At 42.1% G+C, this 23,221-nt stretch overlaps 1 protein-coding gene across 8 annotated transcripts in view; it reads left to right on the top strand.

Annotated features, from left to right (window-relative positions):
• LOC115198550 (axin-1) overlaps positions 1-23,221 on the top strand; it is a 45,218-nt gene that overhangs the window by 11,777 nt on the left and 10,220 nt on the right. For 3 of the 8 annotated variants that reach the window (XM_029760574.1, XM_029760582.1, XM_029760590.1), the window contains exons 3-5: positions 10,392-11,372; positions 18,629-18,775; positions 20,371-20,467. In XM_029760574.1, the coding sequence (XP_029616434.1) occupies positions 10,471-11,372; positions 18,629-18,775; positions 20,371-20,467 (1,146 nt within the window). In that variant the 5' untranslated portion in view covers positions 10,392-10,470. Of the gene's footprint in view, positions 1-7,018; positions 7,238-10,391; positions 11,373-18,628; positions 18,776-20,370; positions 20,468-23,221 lie in introns of those variants that run through there. The other 5 variants (XM_029760616.1, XM_029760606.1, XM_029760599.1 and 2 more) reach the window with 5 other exon arrangements.

Here is a 23,221-nt window from a genome sequence, read left to right as displayed (position 1 = left end):
GCTTTACATAATTGAGAAATATCTTCTTATTTTATTTCAGAACTTGTGGCATTTTTCAATATCGAGCCTATTCATTATGTTATGTCTTCAGTCACATGGGCCTGCAGCCTAAGACTTGAGCTCCTATTTATAATGAGACACAGATGTCAGGCAGATACAGTATGTCCGTGAGCAGTGCTGCATGTCCTCCTCTCTTCATCATCATCATATAGAATAGCCCATGGTTAGGTGTGGTCTTTCAAATGGTTTTCTTCATCGATAGAATAGAGCATTCTATTACTAGCACACCACTCTGCTGCTGTTTCTGTATCTCTTCTGAACACGTTTCTTGGAAATGTTATACACACCGCACACTTCTTGCTGTGCAGTCATATGTAGACACTCCAGATAATAAATGCTTATACCATGGCAATGTTTGAATACTCATTTCTGATTGGCTTGAAGGGCATTCTAGAGTGCATTATTTCCCTATGGCGCACGGTAGAATTTTGGAAACAAAAGTGAATTGAAAACATCAATGGCATTGTTGAATTTGATTTTCATAATAGAAAGCTAGGACTGATGGTTTGGTTAGCGAAACTAGGAATACTGTTTGGTTACCATCTAGTAAACTTGCTAGCTACTTCAGTGGAAGTTAAACACATTTCTAGCAGCAAATTAACACTTCTAGCGGCAAATGTGTTTAAATTACAGCCATGGTATAAAAGGGACAATCAACTTGTTGCTCTCTGTGTTCGCTGGAAAATAATGCAACTCCGTGGAAGGTCAGTTCCACTCCGCCAGTGTGTCGTTCATTAGTTTCCATAGAATGCATAGCCTCTTATCCCTTACATAATGAGTACATGTACATGTGTCATAGAGGAGGTGTGATTAGTGCAGGGGCACTGCACTCCAAGTCACTCTATGTTGACAGACAATTCCTCTAGTCAGCCATTCTGTGTCATATGAGACCTCTGGCATGCCGTGTGCCCTTGTGGCTACAACGGTTGAATAGTAGTGCACTTGAATTCAACTGCAAGGACTTCGTCAGGAAATGTTCACAGAGGCAATTCTCTATAGGAGGAGAGAGAAAGTTCTGACTTAAAGAACTGCATGTCGCTGTAGTTTACAACTTGTCCTCATTGTTTATGGCTGATTCCAGCATTATGGAAATGACATTTGCATGAAAAATCACAACTTTAATGTCTCACAGAAGGGACAAACAAAATATAAATGAAACGTTTCATGTGTGTGTCTATAGTACCCCTTGGGGTGAGTGTACATCCCCTAAAAGTGGACTTCTAAATATTGGCATGTTGGAGAAATAAAGATATTAAGAAGTGTTATGGATGTTAAATTAAATGGACACACTTTTTGGGGAGACTAATGCTGCGCATCCCGAGTGGCACAGCGGTCTAAGGCACTGCTCGATCCCAGGCTGTGTCGCAGCCGGCTGCGACTAGCAGACCCATGAGGTGGCGCACAATTGGCCCAGCATTGTCCGGGTTAGGCCGACCGGGTTGTCCTTGTCCCATCGCACTCTAGCGACTCCTGTGGCGGGCCAGGCCCAATGCACACTGACACGGTCACCAGCTGTATGGTGCGGCTGGCTTCCGGGTTAAGCGAGCATTGTGTCAAGAAGCAGTGCGGCTTGGCGGGGTCGTGTTTCGGAGGACGCCCGGCTCTCGACCTTCGCCTCTCCCGAGTCCGTACGGTAGTTGCAGCGATGGGACAAGACTGTTACTACCAACTGGATATCACAAAAAAGGGGTAAAAAATCTAACAAAAAGAATAATAAAAAACCAAACATAACTACAGGCAGCCTGAATAGAATACAAGGCCATGCACCACCTTTTTAAAAACAAATTATCTTTAAACATATACAGCATTCCTCCAGTGTTAATGAAGATGAGATGTTAATGAAGCAATACAGACCTGTTGAATGTAGACACAAATATAAGATGTTTTTGTATAAAAAAAAATTTAAAAAAATTGTAACAAAATATGCACATGAAACAATATTCATGTGCTTATATTGCCGATCCACTAATTTCCGTTTGATAAATACAAACAAATTGTTGATACACTCTTCTCATCTTTCTATCTAAAAAAAACCAGCACTGCATTGTATGAGAAATCAGAATATATTTTCCAAGAGAATCTTATCTAGAACACATCATTTTCAAGATATCAACAATTACTTCAGGGCAAGTCTGAAGAATACTTCTCAGAACAAGCAGACAAAATGTGGTGAATTCACAAGCTTTTGAAGCTAAGATATGATACATCAATATCCATGACATCCACAACCGTTATGGACGTTAAGGATATCATTGCGCTGAAAAAGGATCCTCATAATGAAATGTAAGAAACCAATTATAGACCATATGAAACCTTGTTGAAAGTTGGCTTTACAGAGAAAGTTTCAAGATGATCCAATGTATGGTGCATATTTTACAAAAGAAATTCCTGGATGGATGTTACATTGCCTGTCCCAGTCACCCCACTATCTTTATAAGATAGTAGAACATAAAATAAAACTTTGGTCTGTATTGCTTCATTAACATCTTCATAACTAACACTGGAGGACAGCTGTGAGTGGAAAAATAAGCTCTGTGAGCCCTTTCTGAAAAGCCTTTTTTGAGACTTGGCAGCCTACTCTGTAATGATCCAAATTCAGGCAATTTCCTACATAAACTGGTCAAATAAAGCCTGAACTCCAACATATAGAATAATTATCAATGTGGTTTCATTTGGAAATGACTAACTTTATGTATACATGCTCAGGTTGACCTTCCCACAGAATCACCCTTATCTTATTTGTATTGCACAGTGGTATATTTTGAAGCACACCATTGTGGCATAAAATCTGCACTTCAAAGACAAGACTCAAAAGAATATAACAAGAATTGAACCTTCATACAACCTATTTCTCAGAGAGTCTTTCGTATTTGTCCATGTTACTTTAATAAAAAACAATAAAAAATGAATTGACTTGATAAGAAGAGTCAAAGAAATAAAGGATGAGGTCACTGAATTCTCAGAAGAAGATGGCTCCAGGCCAATCATATAAAGTAGATCATTTACAGTACATGACACACACCTTACTGTTGTTATATTTTTTGCCATTGGAGGTGAAAGAGTTTATGAACAAGAAAAGATAAATTGAGAAATACCAGCAAATAGCTTGAGCAAGGTCAAAGCACATTTGTATTTTGTAAGTGCACACAAAAATTCAGCCCGATGAGAAATTATTTTTAAACATTTTTTTTCTTCAAAATAATTATTTTTTGGTGACAAATGTGTCATTAATTGAATAGAAATGACAGTTGAAGTTGGAAGTTTACAAAACTTGGAGTCATTAAAACTTGTTTTTCAACCACTCCACAAATGTCTTGTTAACAAACTATAGTTTTGGCAAGTCGGTTAGGACATCTACTTTGTGCATGACACAAGTAATTTTTCCAACAATTGTTTACAGACAGATTATTTCACTTATAATTCACTGTATCAGAATTCCAGTGGGTCAGAAGTTTACATACACTAAGTTGACTGTGCCTTTAAACAGCTTGGACAATTCCAAAGATAAAATAAAGTGGTGATCCTAACTGACCTAAGACAGGGAATTCTTACTAGGATTAAATGTCAGGAACTGTGAAAAACTGAGTTTAAATGTATTTGGCTAAGGTATATGTAAACGTCCGACTTCAACTGTACACCTTGGCCAAATACATTTAAACTAAGTTTTTCACAATTCCTGACATTTAATCCGAGTAAAAATTCCCTGTCTTAGGTCAGTTAGGATCACCACTTTATTTTAAGAATGTGAAATGTCAGAATAATAGTAGAGAATGATTTACTTCAGCATTTATTTCTCTCATCACATTCCCAGTGGGTCAGAAGTTTACATACACAATTAGTATTTGGTAGCATTGCCGTTAAATTGTTTAACTTGGGTCAAACGTTTCGGGTAGCCTTCCACAAGCGTCACACAATAAGTTGGGTAAATTTTGGCCCATTCCTCCTGACAGAGCTTGTGTAACTGAGTCAGGTTTGTAGGCCTCCTTGCTCACACACGCTTTTTCAGTTCTGCCAAAACATTTTCTATAAGATTGAGGTCAGGGCTTTGTGATGGTCACTCAAATACCTTGACTGTGTTGTACTTAAGCCATTTTGCCACAACTTTGGAAGTATGCTTGGGGTCATTGTCCATTTGGAAGACCCATTTGTGACCAAGCTTTAACTTCCTGACTGATGTCTTGAGATGTTGCTTCAATATATACACATCATTTTCCTACCTCATGATGCTATCTATTTTGTGAAGTGCACCAGTCCCTCCTGCAGCAAAGCACCCCAACAACATGATGCTTCCACCCCCGTGCTTAACGGTTTGGATGGTATTCTTTGACTTGCAAGCCTCCCCCTTTTTCCTCCAAACATAACGATGGTCATTATGGCCAAACAGTTCTATGTTTGTTTCATCAGACCAGAGGACATTTTTCCAAAAAGTACGATCTTTGTCCCCATGTGCAGTTGCAAACCGTAGTCTGGCTTTTTTATGCCGGTTTTAGAGCAGTGGCTTCTTCCTTGCTGAGCGGCCTTTCAGGTTATATCGATATATAGGACTTGTTTTACTGTGGATATATATACTTTTGTACCTGTTTCCTCCAGCATCTTCACAAGGTCCTTTGCAGTTGTTCTGGGATTGATTTGCACTTTTCACACCAAAGTACGTTCATCTCTAGGAGACAGAACACGTCTCCTTCCTGAGCGGTATGACGGCTGCGTGGTCCCATGATGTTTATACTTGTGTACTATTGTTTGTACAGATGAGCGTGGTACCTTCAGGCATTTTGAAATTGCTCCCAAGGATGAGCCAGACTTGTGGAGGTCTACAATTTATTTTCTGAGGTCTTGGCTGATTTATTTTGATTTTCCCATGATGTCAAGCAAAGAGGAACTGAGTTTGAAGGTTGGCCTTGAAATACATCCACAGGCACACCTCCAATTGACTCAAATGATGTCAATTAGCCTATCAGAAGGTTCTAAAGCCATGACATAATTTTCTGGAATTTTCCAAGTTGTTTAAAGGCATGGTCAACTTAGACTTCTGACCCACTGGAATTGTGATACAGTGAATTATAGGTGAAATAATCTGTCTGTAAACAATTGTTGGAAAAATTACTTGTGTCATGCACAAAGTAGATGTCCTAACCGACTTGCCAAAACTATAGTTTGTTAACAAGAAATTTGTGGAGTGGTTGAAAAACGAGTTTTAATGACTCCAACCTAAGTGCATGTAAACTTTTGACTTCAACTGCATATTTCCCTCCACGTGGGCCAGCCCACTACCAATTAGAGTTCTTGCCAATGAGCTCTAGCCCCTTGCATTTGAGTGACAGCTTGGGAGAGGCCTGCCCAGCATTACCCAATGAGATTGCAGGGCAGGCCCAACAGCTCAGTGGGCACAGGAGAGAGAGAGAGAGCAATTACTTGGTGCATATATGTGACTTAGTACGCAATCTTTGGAGACCACTTTTGGCTCCTGAGTGGTACTTTTAGAACTACTGGCTAAAAAGTATACAAAAGTACACAGAGAATCTCTTTAATAAAATGTTTTTTTTAAGCACATACAGTCATATCTAACCTCAACCAGGTTACAACAACACTGGGTGTAACCAAGTATACCTCAAGATGTTGTTTACTCTGATCATTTTACACAACACCAGGACCTCCAATTCTTGAAGGGCTGCAAATATGCCAGATTTGTGTTGGCTCATTCTGTTGCATTGCAGGTGTAAAATCCCCCCTAAAATATAATGTAGTTGAAAAATATGTACAGTCACTCTCTGTACTTTTTGAATGATCTAATCAAACCATCAAGACCAGTAATGGCTTTCTGCATTCCAATGGCCTTTGATCTCAGTACAGTAAAGCCTTGAGATTACAGACCTGATTGTTTGCAGGAATGTGCAGCTAGTTTGCAGGTCTAGATCAACACACAACGTGTGATACACAGTCAAAACACACATTGCCCTTGCAAATATACATTCCAGTAAAAATAAATGTTCTTACTCCCTTGTGTATTTCTTAAAGGGGGGTAAAGATTCGAATAGCAAGTTGAAAGGCACCTGCATGAACTTTTGTCTAAGCATTTCTCTCCTTTGGTTAGGTGGAGGAATACAATCACAGGCATACCTTTGATCTTTATCTCTTTACAAGCTGTGAGAAGGGAGCTAGAAGAGTTAAAGAGTACCGTCATACCACCCTGCATTTCTCTTTGGTAAATTCCGGCAGAGCTGATAGAATTAAATGATACGATACAATAATTCATTGGCTGTTGTAATGTGGTGGACATATGGTGATAATAGACCTCTCTCTGGCTCTCTTCTTGTGTGACATTCAAGGCAGTTAAGCTGCACTCCACGTTCATATTCCCTGTGTGTTGATATTGATGTTTCACGGACATTTTCAAAGTGAACTAACTAGAGTACAGTGGCAGCAGGCAAACACAATAACTCCATTCTTCGTTATTCTGTGCCAACCTTATACATAAAAGAACAGGGGGAAAGGACAACCACATTAAATTATTACTTGCCTTTTTGAATCTATATTCTCAAAACAGTTCCTTGGCAAAAGTTCTTGTGAAAATATTGTAAATAGCGTTCCTAAAGAGACAGGTGGTCCACTGTCTCTTATTGCCATATCATCTGCTTTTACACGCGGCATTGTTCCTTTCCTTACAAATGTCATGTTTATCTCTGTAAGGATATCGCTTATAATTTTTTTCCCTGATATCAGCGTTTTCATTTGACCCTTTCTGCCAAAGGATTTCCAAATAACGTATAGATGTAACGTTATCATTCTAGGCTTTTGCTTTGTTTTGCTTTGGTTTGATCAGGTTGTCTTTATCATCATCAATACATGTGATAAAATATATTGTCGTCTGGGAAGAGAAAGCCTAGCTACACTAGAATATTTGAAGAGAATGCACATCATCCCTCTCCCTCCAGTTCAGGTCCCCCCCACCCCATTTCTTCTACACCGCGGCAGTATGTTTTTTGAACGCTGGTGGCGCTGTACATCTTCTGAACCACCACACAGACAGGAGTGAGAGACAGCCATGGAGAGGTGGAGAACGGACTGTTTTCTTTGTTATTTTTAAACTCTTCCTATTCGCATCTCTGACACGATTCACAGTGAGCTGTACAAGCAAAAATTCCCGATGCACTCGAAAACGGCAAGTAGGTTTTCACAGGTGAAGTATAGAACACTTTTTTTCCAGCTCATGGTTTGGGATTGCGGTAGCCGGAGATGATATGTGCCATCGCTTTGCTCTGTGTGTGTGTGTGTGCGCGCGCGCCAGTCAATTCCGAGATCGAGTGAGTGTTCTATCTCTGCTGCGTCTTTTATCAATTCTGAAAAATGGTGGGGTGTTGGTCGTGAATATTCTTTGAACATTCATTACCTAAGATACTTACATTTTAGTAGGCGAATAGTGTTGCAAAGTTGTGTACTAGTCGGTCGGCTGCGGAAGGGCCTGGCTGTGTGTACGGAGTTTGTTTCTGCCTCCCCTCCCCCATCCGTTTCTGCTGCTCATATTCAGAGGCCAAGACATGAATGCAATGAATGTGGGGATCACTTCAAAGCATTAGGGATGGTAGGGAATGGGTGTAGTAATACAGTTATAGTAGCGACAGATTACACTCTTTGGAAATGTACGTGCATATTACGAAACTGAAGACCGCAACACAGTATTTGTGAATGTGCGCATGATAATACTTGCACGATCTGCGTGTTCCCAGTTGGAATCATATCACAGCCTGTTCTTGATAATGTGACCTTGCTATTTTGGTAAATGTGGTACTACGTAGGCAACATTGTGGTTTAAAAGAATTCCAGCATCAATATTTTTACTTTTTGTTTGTTCCAGGATAACGTCAGCTTCCTACATGTTTGTTACGTTGTTGCTGGAAGGCTATGTTCCTAAGTTACTTGATTCCAACAGTGTTGTTTTGGTATTGTACACAGTGGAAGTTGTGAATTCATCGGAGGCTTCGTTTTTCATTCTCACCTAAGCTTTTCCCCCTGATCTTTAAATCAAGCCGTTTTAATTAAAGCAGTAAAGTGGAGAGCTTAGATTTTAAGGTTTGATGTTGACATGACCAATTGCATATAATGTTGATGATTGTACAAATCATTCTGAGCAGTTGGCTGAACTAATGCCCAGTGGTCAAAGCAGTTGTCATTAGCTAACGTCCACACCTACTGTGTCAATAAAGATCAAGTTCTTATTTACAATGAGACCTCTCAGATAGCAGGGGCAGCACGTATAACACACAAATAGGTTAAGCAATATCATAGATACAACAGTCAAAAGTACACACAATGGCCATTTAGTAATGTGCAGCATTTAATTAAGAGGTAGTGGGAAAACATATGCAGTTATCAGTTAAAATCTCAGACAGTTTGTTTTTAAAAGTACCAGTTGGCTCAAAATAGCATAGTTTTAGTGTTTTTTTTTTTAGGCATGGTCCAGTCTCTAGCAGCAGGTAATTGAAAAGCATTTTCACCAAAGATACTGAGTGTCTTGTGGACTGCCAGGTTTATGTAATTGCTGGATCTCTGGTTGTTGTTGGTGGTGTGGAGTCTTAGTATAGTGAGCTGAGATAAAGGGAGGTCTTGCCGAGGAGGGATTTGTATATGAATGTGAGCCAGTGGGTTTTATGTCATACATGTAGTTAATGAATGACTATAAGTCACGGTGATGGGTTTGGAATGGGGCACTAGTGACAAAGCTTATGGCAGAGAGGTAAAGTATGTCCAGTTTATTGAGGGTGGACTTTGGGGCCATATTGTAGATGATATCACCGCTATCCAGGATGGGAGTATTGTGATTTGGACCATGGTGTGTTTAGCACTGTGTGTGAATTAAGATTTGTTCTGGTAGAGAAAGCCTATTCTGGACTTGACCTTTGCTTGAAGATTATTGATGTGTGTGTGGAATGATAGTGCCAGATACCCAGGTATTTAAATGAGCTGACATTCTAGGGCAGTTGGTGTCTAGATAGATGAGGACATTCTAAAGATATTGAGATCCTTGAAATGTAACATTTTAAAGAGATGTACTACTCCTGCTACTAGAATTGAGCGTATCCCATTTTTGTGTAGGTTCATCATCTCCGTCAACGTGAAAAGGAGAGATTGAGGATAGTTAGCGTTTCATTGCACTGTGATGTGTAAAAGACCCCGTCTGTCCACTCCATAGTTCCCGGACAGCCACAGGGGAGGGCCGCTTCCTCCAGGTCTCAGCAGGGACTGAAAATATTTGGCTCAAGGTCGTCCTCTGATATGATCAGTCGGAGTGCCTGCCTGGTTGCGTTCACCACACACAGCAGCCACGGTCACAGCCACGGTCACAGCCATGGCAGATTGGGCTCTGCCTGCACCCCACGGTTCCTCTTTTAACCTCCAGAACGCTCTGCCCTTGTCGCCCTATTTCATGCTCAGGGTCGGCTCCTGTAGTACACTGCTCACATCTGTGTCTGTCATCGGTGGCCTCAAGTGGAGTTTTTGTTCTCTCTATCCTTTACATGACACATGTCAAACATGCAAGTTTATTTTCAATGGTGAAGAGGGGTCAATGTGCACATCTGTCTCTACTTACAGGAGAAAACAAAAACAAAATAAGAACCTGACAGTTTTAAAGAATGGAAGGAAGAGGCACCCTACTACTCAGCGTCCATAACCCTTTTCCGTTCAGTTATTTTCAGCCAACCATTCCAAGTCAGAAATACATTCAATAGGATTGTCATGAAGCGGTTAGGCTATATCTGAAGTAGTGTTCTTTATTTTCGCTACCTCTGTATTTTATAGAATAGATTTCATTCACACTAACATATAGCCTAGCCGCAGTTCAGAAACCCAACAATAGAAATATGTTCTAGAATCTTCTGATGTTAAGGTGTTGCTGTGGGGAGTCACTAATGGAACGTGCTAATCTGTGTGAACATATGACACACAGATCACTTTTTTTCATGAGCATCGATTTCTTCAATGCCCTTTGCTTTAGGGGGATATTGAATTTTATTTCTTAATAGTCAAACAGTTTTTTCAACCTTTTAAATGGGTGCTATCTATGTGAGCAATGAAATAATTTATGGCATCTCTGTTTTGGCAGGATTTCTTTTTGAAATATTAGACTTGTGTGAATTCTAAGCTTAGACATAGATATGCAGTCTGCTTTTATTTTCTCAGTATTGAATGGATTTCCAATTTGTCTCAAACGTTTGTTCTTTTTTTACTAAGTTGTCAAAATGAGATATTAAACGTCTTGAGTCATTGCCTGTGAATACGTTTAAACGTGTGTTTAAAGCTCCCACTCATTGTATATTTTTGTATTTTTCTTACAGGAGAAATTCTTTCACGGTGGCATAAGTAGAGGGGTGGATCTGATAGTTCTGCACTGTGGGCTGTACTGGGACGGGGTGGATGGACGCTGTGAACATGAGCGTGGGCGACAAGGTGGGGGGTTACCTGGTGGATCTGGGAGGCAGCTTCACTGAGGATGCCCCCAGACCCCCGGTCCCTGGGGAGGAGGGAGAGCTGGTGTCCAGCGATGGACGGCCCTACAACCACGGCTTCTATTCCTTCAAGAGCGAGATCCTCAAGAACGAGGCCTCCACGGCCACGCCCAGACGACCTGACCTGGACCTGGGCTATGAGCCGGAAGGCAGCGCCTCCCCCACGCCGCCCTACCTTAAGTGGGCAGAGTCTCTGCACTCCCTCCTGGATGACCAGGATGGTATCCACCTGTTCAGGACGTTCCTCAAGCAGGAGGAATGTGCCGACGTGTTGGACTTCTGGTTCGCCTGCACTGGCTTCCGGAAGCTCGAGGCCAACGAGGGCCAGGGCGAGGAGAAGAAGCTGAAACTGGCGAAAGCCATTTATAAAAAGTACATCCTGGACAACAATGGAATAGTCTCGAGACAGATCAAACCGGCCACCAAGAGCTTCATCAAGGACTGTGTGATGAGGCTGCACATTGACCCGGCCATGTTTGACCAGGCTCAGACTGAGATTCAGACTATGATGGAGGAGAACACCTACCCGCTGTTCCTCAAGTCAGATATCTATTTGGAATACACCAGGACTGGGGGGGAGAGCCCTAAGCTCTACAGCGACCAGTGCTCTGTCTCTGGGGTCGGGAAGGTTTTACCAGGGTATTTGCCCACGCTGAACGAGGACGAGGAGTGGAGATGTGACCACGAGCTGGAGGAGCAGCAGGAGAGTGATCCCACTCCCAGCAACCGGCTCACTCAGAAGCTGCTTCAGGAGACGACTTCCCAACGCGTCACCAGCACCAAGAGATTCCAGGACAGTCACGAGTACAGGTAAATCCTCTCCCGACATCCTCTCTCTCTCTCCAGTCTCTATAGCTATCTAGCTTCTCTGTGCAAGTGCTGAATTAGAAATAAACTTGTCCTCCCCCTGCTGTGCGAGTGCTGCCTGAAGTCGGAGATGAAAAGTGGCTCTGAGTTTAGCACAGCGGACAGCTCAAGATGAGAGGAATGAAGTGTAGGCAGAGGCCTTTAACTACCTGTGATGGCAAGGCAGTGGCAGGGGTCAAAGGGAGAGCATTTGCTGGTTGTTAGAAGGTGGAGGCAGACGCGCTTTGTGTTCCCCACGCAGGTGTCCTGTGAATGGCAGGCTTTTCTAGTGGACGAAAGGTTCTCTCAGAGAAAAGCTCAACATGATTTCTCTTTTGACTGTGGGAAATGGAGAAGTCTGGTTTAACTGCAGCAGAAAGTCAAAGGAAGTATTCCCCGTCTAAGGAAATGAACCTGGCACAAAAAAAAGGAAGCACTCCCCGTATTTCTGTTCTGGATGACTAGAATAGGATTGTAAAAGTACGGTCTTGTTTATCTGTCTTCCATTCTTTAATTAATAGTAATATGATGCTTGTGTTATATTTGACAGACATCTTTGTGTCACAGCCCTGTGTCATTTCAGTTGCGCAGAACGGGATTGTGCGATGTGACTGACTACATAAAACTCTAATCCTCGTCCTGTTGGAACAGAAACGGCCCGTCTGGGCTTTTTAGTCCTACAAATGTTCCTGGCAAAGTCTGTGAATTAAATATCAGTCTTTTTTTTGAAAGATATATTCACACATCTCTGAATTTCTTCCATATTTGTCACTAAGCAAAGCTTCTATTATCACCAGTTGTGAGAAGAATATGTGGAGGGATTTTGCGGATTTATTTAGCCTTGCTCTGAAATATGTAAGAACACAGCATTTTTACTTTTCAGATGTGCTTAAGGATACTGTATTCACTTTTGGCATTGTCTGGTGCAGAGATTGAAGATTGCAGAATTCTATCCCTAGAAGTTGTCCCTCTTTTCTATCAAGTCTTAGACAAACCTTGACATATGCTGAAGTTGCAGTAGCACTCTGTGCAGAGAATGTGTTGAAGAGTTGTGGTTGCAGGGCTGAAGTACTTGAAATCCGTCTTCAATTAGCCCGACTAAAAAAGTAACGTTTCCAAGTCTTTGTTTTAGTTTAGGACTAGTGTTGTGATTTTGGAAATAGGTCTACGCAGAAATAGCACATTGTTTAGACTATTGGCCTATGCTAAGGAATATTGTTTTGTCTGACTTTAGTCTATTTGGATGCTCCGAACAGTGTTTTTAGTATAGTTATAGTGTATAGGCCTATATGTTGCCTTTTCTCATTTCCAGCTGGTCTATAAATGTGACAAAATGAAAGACTAGGATATTTTAAAACCACAGACACTCCCCACTCCACCCCACTTCTGATTGTGTATTCTATGGCCCCTGGATAGGATTTGCTTTAATTAGTGAGAGCAGTGCATTTTTGAGGTTGTTTTCAAATGACTATTTCATTAGGTCTAGTATTTGGCGGAAATTACAAAAAGATTACCCTCCATTTTTAAATAGCCTTTTAGCATCACCCTTCGGGTTTTTGTGCAACTAAATGTTGCACCAGTCAGGTGTCTCTTAATGTGTGAAGACCAGAATCCAGGGAATTAAAAGGGAGCAGCTCTGTAGTGAAGATGAATATGGAGAATAATTTTTTTTCTTCACAGTTGTGTAGTAATGCACAAAAAATGTTGCGGGATATTTATATGTTGTTTTCAGACAAGCGGGTGATAGCCGCAGCCAGTCACTGTTCTTGTAGAGACAAAGCTCTCTGAATATGTTTACATGCTATGATGAGCATGAATACACATTTTATATGAAACTGTTCATTCTGAAAGACTCATTTCCACCTGTCTGTCAACTCATTCAATTCACCCCCGACTCATTTTCCACCGGGAATCTTTCTCCTGGTGCCCCTCCTCTCTCCAGGTCTCCCTCGGAAAGAAGTTTAGATGGTTTACCTCAATGATAGTTTCTGGTTTGAACAGGTTAGATATATAACTTTCATTTTTATATAACCCTATCATCTTCAGAGTAATTGTAGAGAGAATGTAATGAGTAGCTAAACTCCTAGTCGGTCTGATTCCTTCACCTACAGTCAGAAGTTTACATACAACTTAGCCAAATACATTTAAACTCAGTTTTTCACAATTCCTGACATTTAATCCTAGTAAAAAATCCCTGTCTTAGGTTAGTTTGGATCACCCCTTTATTTTAAGAATGTGAAATGTCAGAATAATAGTAGAGTGATTTATTTCAGCTTTTATTTCTTTCATCACATTCCCAGTGGGTCAGAAGTTTACATACACTCAATTAGTATTTGGTAGCATTGCCTTTTTAAAATTTTAAACCTGGGTCAAACGTTTCGGGTAGCCTTCCACAAGCTTCCCACAATAAGTTGGGTTAATTTTGGCCCATTCCTCCTGACAGAGCTGGTGTAACTGAGTCAGGTTTGTAGGCCTCCTTGCTCGCACACGCTTTTTCAGTTCTGCCCACAAATGTTCTATAGGATTGAGGTCAGGGCTTTGTGATGGCCACTCCAATACCTTGACTTTGTTGTCCTTAAGCCATTTTGTCACAACTTTGGAAGTATGCTTGGGGTCATTGCCCATTTGGAAGACCCATTTGCGACCAAGCTTTAACTTCCTGACTGATGTTGCTTCAATATATCCACATAATTTTCCTGATGCCATCTATTTTGTGAAGTGCACCAGTCCCTCCTGCAGCAAAGCACCCCCACAACATGATGCTGCCACCCCCGTGCTTCACGGTTGGGATGGTGTTCTTCGGCTTGCAAGCCTCCCCCTTTTTCCTCCAAACATGACAATGGTCATTATGGCCAAACTGTTCTGTTTTTGTTTCATCAGACCAGAGGACATTTTGCCAAAAAGTATGATCTTTGTCCCCATGTGCAGTTGCAAACCGTAGTCTGGCTTTTTGATGGCGGTTTTGGAGCAGTGGCTTTTCCCTTGCTGAGCGGCCTTTCAGGTTATGTCGATATAAGACTCGTTTTACTGTGGATATAGATACTTTTGTACCTGTTTCCCCCAGTATCTTCACAAGGTCCTTTGCTGTTCTGGGATTGATTTGCACTTTTCGCACCAAGTATGTTCATTTCTAGGAGACAGAACGCGTCTCCTTCCTGAGCAGTATGACGGCTGCGTGGTCCCATGGTGTTTATACTTGCGTAATATTGTTTGTACAGATAAACATGGTACCTTCAGGTGTTTGGAAATTGCTCCCAAGGATGAGCCAGACTTGTGGAGGTCTACAATTTTTTTTCTGAGATCTTGCCTGATTTCTTTTGATTTTCCCATGATGTCAAGCAAAGAGTCACTGAGTTTGAAGGATTGCCTTGAAATACATCCACAGGTACACCTCCTATTGACTCAAATAATGTCAATTAGCCTATCAGAAGCTTCTAAAGCCATGACATAATTTTCTGGAATTTTCCAAGCTGTTTAAAGGCACAGTCAACTGAGTGTATGTAAACTTCTGACCCACTGGAATTGTGATACAGTGAATTATAGGTGAAATAATCTGTCTGTAAACAATTGTTGGAAAAATGACTTGTGTCATGCACAAAGTAGATGTCCTAACCGACTTGCCAAAACCTATAGTTTGTTAACAAGAAATTTGTGGAGTGGTTGAAAAACGAGTTTTAATGACTCCAACCTAAGTGTATGTAAACTTCCGACTTCAACTGTATGTTGCTGTGTATGAGCAGGGCTTTGATAAACCAATCAGTGGTGATCCAGGGGTGGCTGCACTCCAATGTAAAGGGGAGTGACAAAGGACCAGTAATTATTCTCAAGGTGCAAAGAAATGCCCAAGTCGTTGGAACAACAAAAGGCCCTACATCTAATGATTTGGCATTGAGCTTCGATCACTGTGCATCAGGAGGACAAGTTCATTGAGTAACGTTTTGGCAAGTGCTGCTGTTACACTCGGGTATTTCCTCATGTTCATCGAAAGCCATCTGGCCTACTCGTCGGTCGTAAGAAACGTGATGAAATGTAATCTATTTACAGCTGTGCACCCACACTGTCATAGCTAAACAGCAGAAAAAAATCAACCATGATGAAACCAGTGTTGGTTTGAAAGTGTCTCTCACCTCCGGCTCCATCTCTTTGCTCTCTCTCTGTGATTCTGTGAACATTGACATCATGGCTGCTGCTTCAATCATTAGAAGATTCTAGATCATGGGCTTGAGTGCTGCCAGGGAATAATCATCAGAGGCTGCAGTAATCCGATAGCTGCTTCCATCCCTTTCCTCCTCTCGGGCTGAACCAGGCTGGGTCTTAGAGGCTCATAAACAGATGCCTCACTACCAGTCAGTAGGATGGATGGCCATGGTTCAGGTTCTGGTAGGAGGCTGCCATTTTCCCTGTGGTGCCCTGAAGAGAGAACGCAGCCAGCTTTTAGAATTGGAAGCCCTGGTTTCTAGAAGGCAGCAGGGGAAGCAGGCTTCCAGGGTCAAGGGGAAACCCTGGTAGAAAGGAGGCTTCCTGCTTGGCGCTCGCTCCCCTGCCGTGTGCACTCCTTAAAACACTGTGGCCTCCTGCAGCTGCCCCTTTCAGTTACATTTCCTCTCGCAACGCTCCTTCCTTTAAATGAATCCCACTCATTTGAAACCTTGGCCATATAGCGTTGTCGCTATCCACAACCACGTTGCACCTCAGCCACAAAATGTACATTTCTATGCATTGACTGCTCGTATTGGTCGGACTTGTTTTTGTTTGATAAATGTACCATGAGGGATGCCAACATGGTGTGGGTTTTGTTCCTCAAAGCAGTTTTTTTAGAGCATCCGGACCAAAGAAGTGTTCTCCTCAGAGCCTCTGTTTTGAGAAGTGAATCGATTTTTACTACTCAACTGTTTTTTTTTTATATATTGAGAGGCATTTTTGACTTCAATGGAAACTCACTTTTATTGCAAAATTGCTGACTATTCCAAATGAAGTACTTATCTGAGCTCTTTCCCTTGTTTTCTTAGTTGTTCACGTTATGACATTTTCATGTTTTATTAGATTTGGCCTGTAAACTAAAAGCAAATGCCATGCATGTTCGCCATGGGTAATTCAGTAGACTTCCCTGGAAGGACAGATTATGTAATAGCTTACTGCTCACAGTGCTTATGAACTGAAAATGCAAAAAGGCCATTAAGCATCATTTCATGACCAGAGTGCTTTAGTATTAAACTGTAATCTCTTTTCCAGTGATACAAGCTGAAAGGATTTATGGCTGATGGACAGGATGTTCAGAAAGCATGACTGAACACCTGTTCTTTACGAAGATTAGACCTATATTTATTTCCATGTTACGTCGAATAGGAAGTGAGGCATGTTTCTGTGTTGTTTTTTTTTCTCGGGGGAAATTTTGCCTCCGGGATTGTCGGTGGAATAGTCTCTTACTTTATTGCTCTTTGCCGAATAGTTTGACACCACCTTGATATGATCCTGTCTGAATGTGACAGCAGTACCACTAGCCTCGGTCCTGTCCTTTATAGCCAATAACCATGTTTCCATCCATACATTTTACGTGAGTAAAGTCATACAGTATAAAAACGAAAATAAATAACAGCTGTGATGGAAACAGGAAGTTTCAGGACAATTTTATAAACGCTGACAGATAAGTTGTTCGTTTGACATGCTGGGATCTTTTTTGTTTCAGGGAAAAATGTTGTTATGCGAGAAATGGTGGTGGAAATGCCTTTATGCATAAATATATAATAGCCATGATATGGAAGTAAACTTGGAGTCACGTGATGACAGGGTGTGTGGTCCTCCCACAACGACTCAGGAAACCATGCACTTTATTAGGCTACAGATTAAATAAGTTATGGTGAACTTCACAGGGCGGTGAAAGTGCACGGTATGAGGTTGATGCTCCTTTCCAATAAATGTTGAGGGTCTTATTCTGGTGACATGACGATCGATGCTTGACTGCCGTTTTGACAAAATAAAAAATATTCTCTGTGATGATATCATCATGTAGACTAACCTACCGCAGAGCCTACCCGAACTGTATCTGTGAGCTGTTGGCTAAAGCACACGTGCCAAGACCAGACTAGTCACATTTTGCTATTTAGCCCCCCAAAAAATTGTGGCAAAACTGTCGGTCGAGTTGAAAATGTAATGGAAACGCTTTAAACATTCACATTTTATTCGGTAAGCGAAAAAGTACATTTTGTGCGCTACGTCATCATGCACTGATTTGTATCCGCGACAATTCAGTTTGGTGGAAACGCCATTGGTGGGAAAATGCGCATATTTACTCGCATGAAAACCTCTCACCAATTGGATGGAAATCTAGTTTATATCGTCATTTTATTCGATAGATTGGCAGTCTAGTTATGACACAATAAATGATATCTTCTGTCACGACTGCCATTGCTTTTCAAAGAGAACCAATTGTAATTTGTCATTTCTAGACATTAGAATCTCATCCCTTTACTTACACAATGTAGAACTAAAAGACATTTTTTCACCCACTCTCCATTCATCTCTTAATCCAAACTGATTTACCACTTCACAATAGATTTTCTTTTTCTTTGTTTGGCTGGAATATGGGCTGACTGATCAGCCAGAAGTAGCCTGGGTTTGGTTTGGTCTCTAGTAAGACTGAGCGCTTCAGAGTTCCCAGGGAGGGAGCACGTAGTGAACACTTTAGGGATCGTCTTCAGTTTAAAGATGAAGAGAACAGAGGCCTACCCAGATCTATAATTCATGTGAAGGGAGCAGTTTGAGGAGTGTGTTGAGGGAGGTTGAGTCAATGATGGAGGCTGTGGTGATGCAATGCCTCCAATAAGAATTAAATCAGCATCTCTACTGTACCTACCCTTAGAAACCCTCTGAAGGATATTCATTATGACAATGTGGGTGGTTTGGTGTGAAAGGCATGTATTACTACAGAGATACTACAGTAGTCTTATTTGGAAGTGCTTCTTTGTTTTATATCTAAATGACATTTACATTGTCACTCAGTTCTTATCCAGAATAACTAACATCCTTCCCTTTTAATGCTATGATAATACAGTGCAATAATCTTCGTAAAATGTACTTACGTGTGTCTCATGTGAACCTGAATCTATTGTTTAATGGTGCCAGTACACTCTGACATCATTGATTGTGTTATGTCATGTGCGTTGTATTGTTAATGACTTTGCCTTAATGCTCTCTCTCTCTGAATGTTGTGTTTCTTCCAGACATGTGCCGTGGCGGGAGCCTGTCAACCCGTACTATGTCAACACGGGCTACGCCATGGCCCCTGCCACCAGCGCCAACGACAGCGAGCAGCAGAGCATGTCCAGTGCCAGCGACGTAGACACACTCTCCCTGACAGACAGCAGTGTGTACGTACTCGCACCGCCTCCGCATCACCTCCCACTCACACGCGTGCACACGCACAATCGGCCAAACTGTAATAGTACATAACACAAGTAAGGGCAGAATGCCTCGAGAATGACGGTTCACTTCCCTGTTGCTTGCTGTTCAGCATGAGGACCTTCACAAACAATTTCATGACATGTGAATGTGTGGGTGTAGAAAACAATAGTGAGAGTGTGTTATTTTCAATTTCACCCATGCCCAGTATATCTGAGCTCTACCTGGGTCGTATTCATTAGGGCACACAGTAGCAAAACGTTTTGCCACAGAAAACAGAAACAAGTTTCTCATTGAACAAGTTCAGGTAGTCCCTCTTTTTGAGTACGTTTTCTTCCGTTTGGTGCCGAATGAATAGGGCCCTAGTCTGACTGTAGCGCCTCCTGCTGCACGCAGACTGGTGCCATGGTGCCATTTCCCCCTGTCTGCCTGTCTCACTGGGAGCAGCAACACATCTCTCTATGTTCCTCTCCTCAGAGAACAGCCATCTGTTCATTACGCACACAAATGATCGCTGCTAAATGTCATTACTTCTGCTAATTATAGAGCTATAAACTGGGAGCTACGACAGGGCCAAAGTATGTCATTTGAAGGCATTGACCTGTTACCCTTTAAATCAAGTTTCCCGGAATTCTGAGAAAATGGTGGAGAATTGATGGTAAAAGGTGGAGTAGATTTTGACAGGCTCTCATAATTGTGTAAAAGGAGTCGGTACACAATGAATAAAAATAAAATGTTATAGCCTACGTCTTATATGACATGCCCACATTGCTTGACAACGGTTTGTTTCAAGATGGGTAAATGTATAAGCAGTGCCTTTGGAGGATCCCTTGTTGGACACAAGCTGTTATTTAGCGCAGCAATCCTCTTTCTTCTGCCTTAGCGGGAAGCAGACTGTTTCCTTTTAGAGTAAATCGAGCTAGGATCAGTGGCGGTTCTAGACCATTTCAACTGGGGGGGGGCCAAGCTGGGGCCAGTTGTACTGTTAGAGGGGCCAGTTACATTAGACGTTATTGTTGTCATATCGTTTTCTTCACTGCATTGCAGGCATTAGCAGGCAAAAGACCATGTTCATAATCATCATCGTTGCCACTGTCTAATAACGGATGTAAAAAAAAGAACGATAGAAAAAATGTGTTATGTAAAAATGATTTCATACACCACAAGGGGGTCCAAAAATTGTTGTCACAGGGGCACTGGACCCCCCCCCCCCAGAACCGCCCCTGGCTAGGATGTGTTGACAGAGGGAAGCCAGAGAAGAGAGAAGACAGGAACGGTGCTGTAAGTTCAGAGATGGCACGGGGGAACGCATGTTAAAATAAACATCAAAGGCTGCTCAGCAGGACAAAAACATGTGTCTGAAGCAGGTTAGATTAGAGGACATTATCTGCTGTTTGTTCCACAGCTCCTAGCACAGATGAGGCAAACCCAGCAGGACCCCTGAGACTTGGGATAAAACAGTTCTTTGTGTTGGTGTCAGCGACCACTCCAGCTTCAAAGTAACCTATGAGTTTTCTAGTTTTGAATATGTTTGTAAAATTGTCCCTTTTTGTTTTTGTTCCAGAGATGGGGTTCCACCATACAAATATCGCAAACAGCATCGACGAGAGATGCACGAAAGTGCCAAAGCAAATGGGCGTGTGCCACTACCTCATATTCCTGTAAGTTAACCTTGGTTTAGCTGCGCACACACACACCCCTACACAAACAAGTACGCACACATACCTGCAAGAACCCCACTCGCTCATCAAAGACTGCTGACATGGCTGTAACCCGGTATTCTAGAAACATCAGTCTTTCTCAAATGTTCCCATCTCTCCACCTTCCTGCATTCGTAAGATGCCTGACTGCATCTCTCTCTGGGCCCGTGTAGGGCGTGTGAATAGCTCATAGTGAGGCTTGTGCTTTCTAAACTGTGTCTGGTGCTCTCCTCAGCCCTCAGCTGTCTGTCTGTGTTGAAGCCCGTCAGACAGCAGTGTTTCTCCTCTGTGGCAGTCCCACCTCCCTGCATGCCTCTGCAGCTCCCTACAGGAGAACTCCCATCCTAATTGGGCCTCGGAGTCAAGAGTCCTGCTGAACAAGACTCTCTCCCTCACATTAGGCTGCATGTATGTTTTTGGGTAGAATATTTTTTATTTTTTTCACCGACTTCTGTTTTTCAGTACACAGAATACAAAATAATAAAGAAACGAGCTATGCATTGCAGAATAATGGAAACGCTGTCTGTCCTGTCCTTGATTGTTCCGTTTTTGTCTAATGGATTAGTCCCAGACACATACTGCAGTGGTAATAGAGAAACGTACAGTGCATTTTGAAAGTATTCAGACCCCTTGATTTTTTTCCACATTTTGTTACTTTAAAGTGATATTCTAAAATGGCTAAAATAAAAAAGAATCCTCATCAATCTACATAATAATGACATTTTTGCAAATGTATTAAAAATCAAAAACAGAGTTACCTTTATTTACATAAGAATTCAGACCCTTTGCTATGGGACTTGAAATTTAGCTCAGGTGCATCCTGTTTCCATTGATCATCCTTCAGATGATTCTACAACTTGATTGGAGTCCACCTGTGGTAAATTCAATTGATTGGATATGATTTTGAAAGGCACACACCTGTCTATAAGGTCCCACAGTTGAAAGTTCATGTCAGAGCAAAAACCAAGCCATGAGGTCAAAGGAATTGTCCGTAAAGCTCCGAGACAGGATTGTGTTGAGGCACAGATCTGGGGAAGGGTACCAAAACATGTTGGCAGCATTGAAGGTCCCCAAGAATACAGTGGCTTCCATCATTCTTAAATGGAAGAAGTTTGGAACCACCAAGACTCTTCCGAGAGCTGGCAACCCGGCCAAACTGAGCAATTGGGGGAGAAGGGACCTGGTCAGGGAGGTGACCAAGAACCCGATGGCCGCTGACAGAGCTCCAGAGTTCCTCTGGAGATGGGAGAACCTTCCAGAAGGACAACCATCCCTGCAGCACTCCACTAATCAGGCCTTATGGTAGAGTGACCAGACGGAAGCCACTCCTCAGTAAAAGGCATATGACGGCCTACTTGGACTTTGCCAAAAGGCACCCAAAGGACACTCAGACCATGATAAACAAGATTCTCTAGACTGATGAAACCAAGATTGAACTCTTTGGCCTGAATGCCAAGCGTCACATCTGGAGGAAACCTGGCACCATCCCTACTGTGAAGCATGGTGGTGGCAGCATCATGCTGTGGGGATGTTTTTCAGCGGCAGGGACTGGGAGACTAGTCAGGATCAAGGCACAGATGAACGGAGCAAAGTACAGAGAGATCTTTGATGAAAACCTGCAACAGAGCGCTCAGGACCTCAGACTTGGGCGAAGGTTCACCTTCCAACAGGACAACGACCCTAAGCACACAGCCAAGACAATGCTGGAGTGGCTTTGGGACAAGTCTCTGAATGTTCTTGAGTGGCCCAGCCAGAGCCTGGACTTGAACCCGATCGAACATCTGGAGAGACCTGAAAATAGCTCTGCAGGCTGTGCAGTGACACTCCCTATCCAACCTGACAGAGCTTGAGAGGATCTGCAGAGAAGAATGGGAGAAACTCCCCAAATACAGGAGTGCCAAGCTTGTAGCGTCATACCCAAGAAGACTCGAGGCTGTAATCACTGTCAAAGGTGCTTCGACAAAGTACTGAGTAAAGTGTCTGAATACTTATGTAACTGTGATATTTCAGTTTTTTTTTTCTCTTATTGTTTCAGTTTTTAAAAAATTCAAAAAACTCGTTTTTGCTTTGTCGTTATGGGGTGTTGTGAGTAGATTGATAAGAAAAATGTAATACATTTTATAACAACCTTGTAACGTAACAAAAATGTGGAGAAAGTCAAGGGGTCTGAATACTTTCTGAATGCACTGCATACACTGAGTGTACAAAACATTAGGAACACCTGCTCTTTCCATGACATAGACTGACCAGGTGAATCCAGGTGAAAGCGATCAACCCTTGTTGATGTCATTGTTAAACCCACTTCAATCAGTGTAGGTGAAGGTGCCGATATGTTATGTGGATTGTGTATGTGTGCTATTTCAGAGGGTGACTGTGCAAGACAAAATATTTAATTGCCTTTGAACAGGGTATGGTAGTAGGTGCCAGGCGCACTGGTTTTTGTCAAGAACTGCAACACTGCTGGGTTGTTCACGCTCAACAGTTTCCTGTGTGTATCAAGAATGGTCCTCCACCCAAAGGACATCCAGCCAACTTGACATAACTGTGGGAAGCATTGGGGTCAACATGGGCCAGCATCCCTGTGGAACTCTGACACCTTGTAGTCCATGCCCTGGTGAATTGAGGCTGTTCTGAGGGCAAAAGGGGGTGCAACTCAATATTAGGACGGTCTTCCTAATGTTTTGTACACTCTGTGTACAATCTTCATTAATAGAG

Source organism: Salmo trutta, chromosome 1 (genome assembly GCF_901001165.1).
Source record: "Salmo trutta chromosome 1, fSalTru1.1, whole genome shotgun sequence".
NCBI lineage: Eukaryota > Metazoa > Chordata > Actinopteri > Salmoniformes > Salmonidae > Salmo > Salmo trutta.
This window is presented reverse-complemented; position numbering and strand designations above follow the sequence as displayed.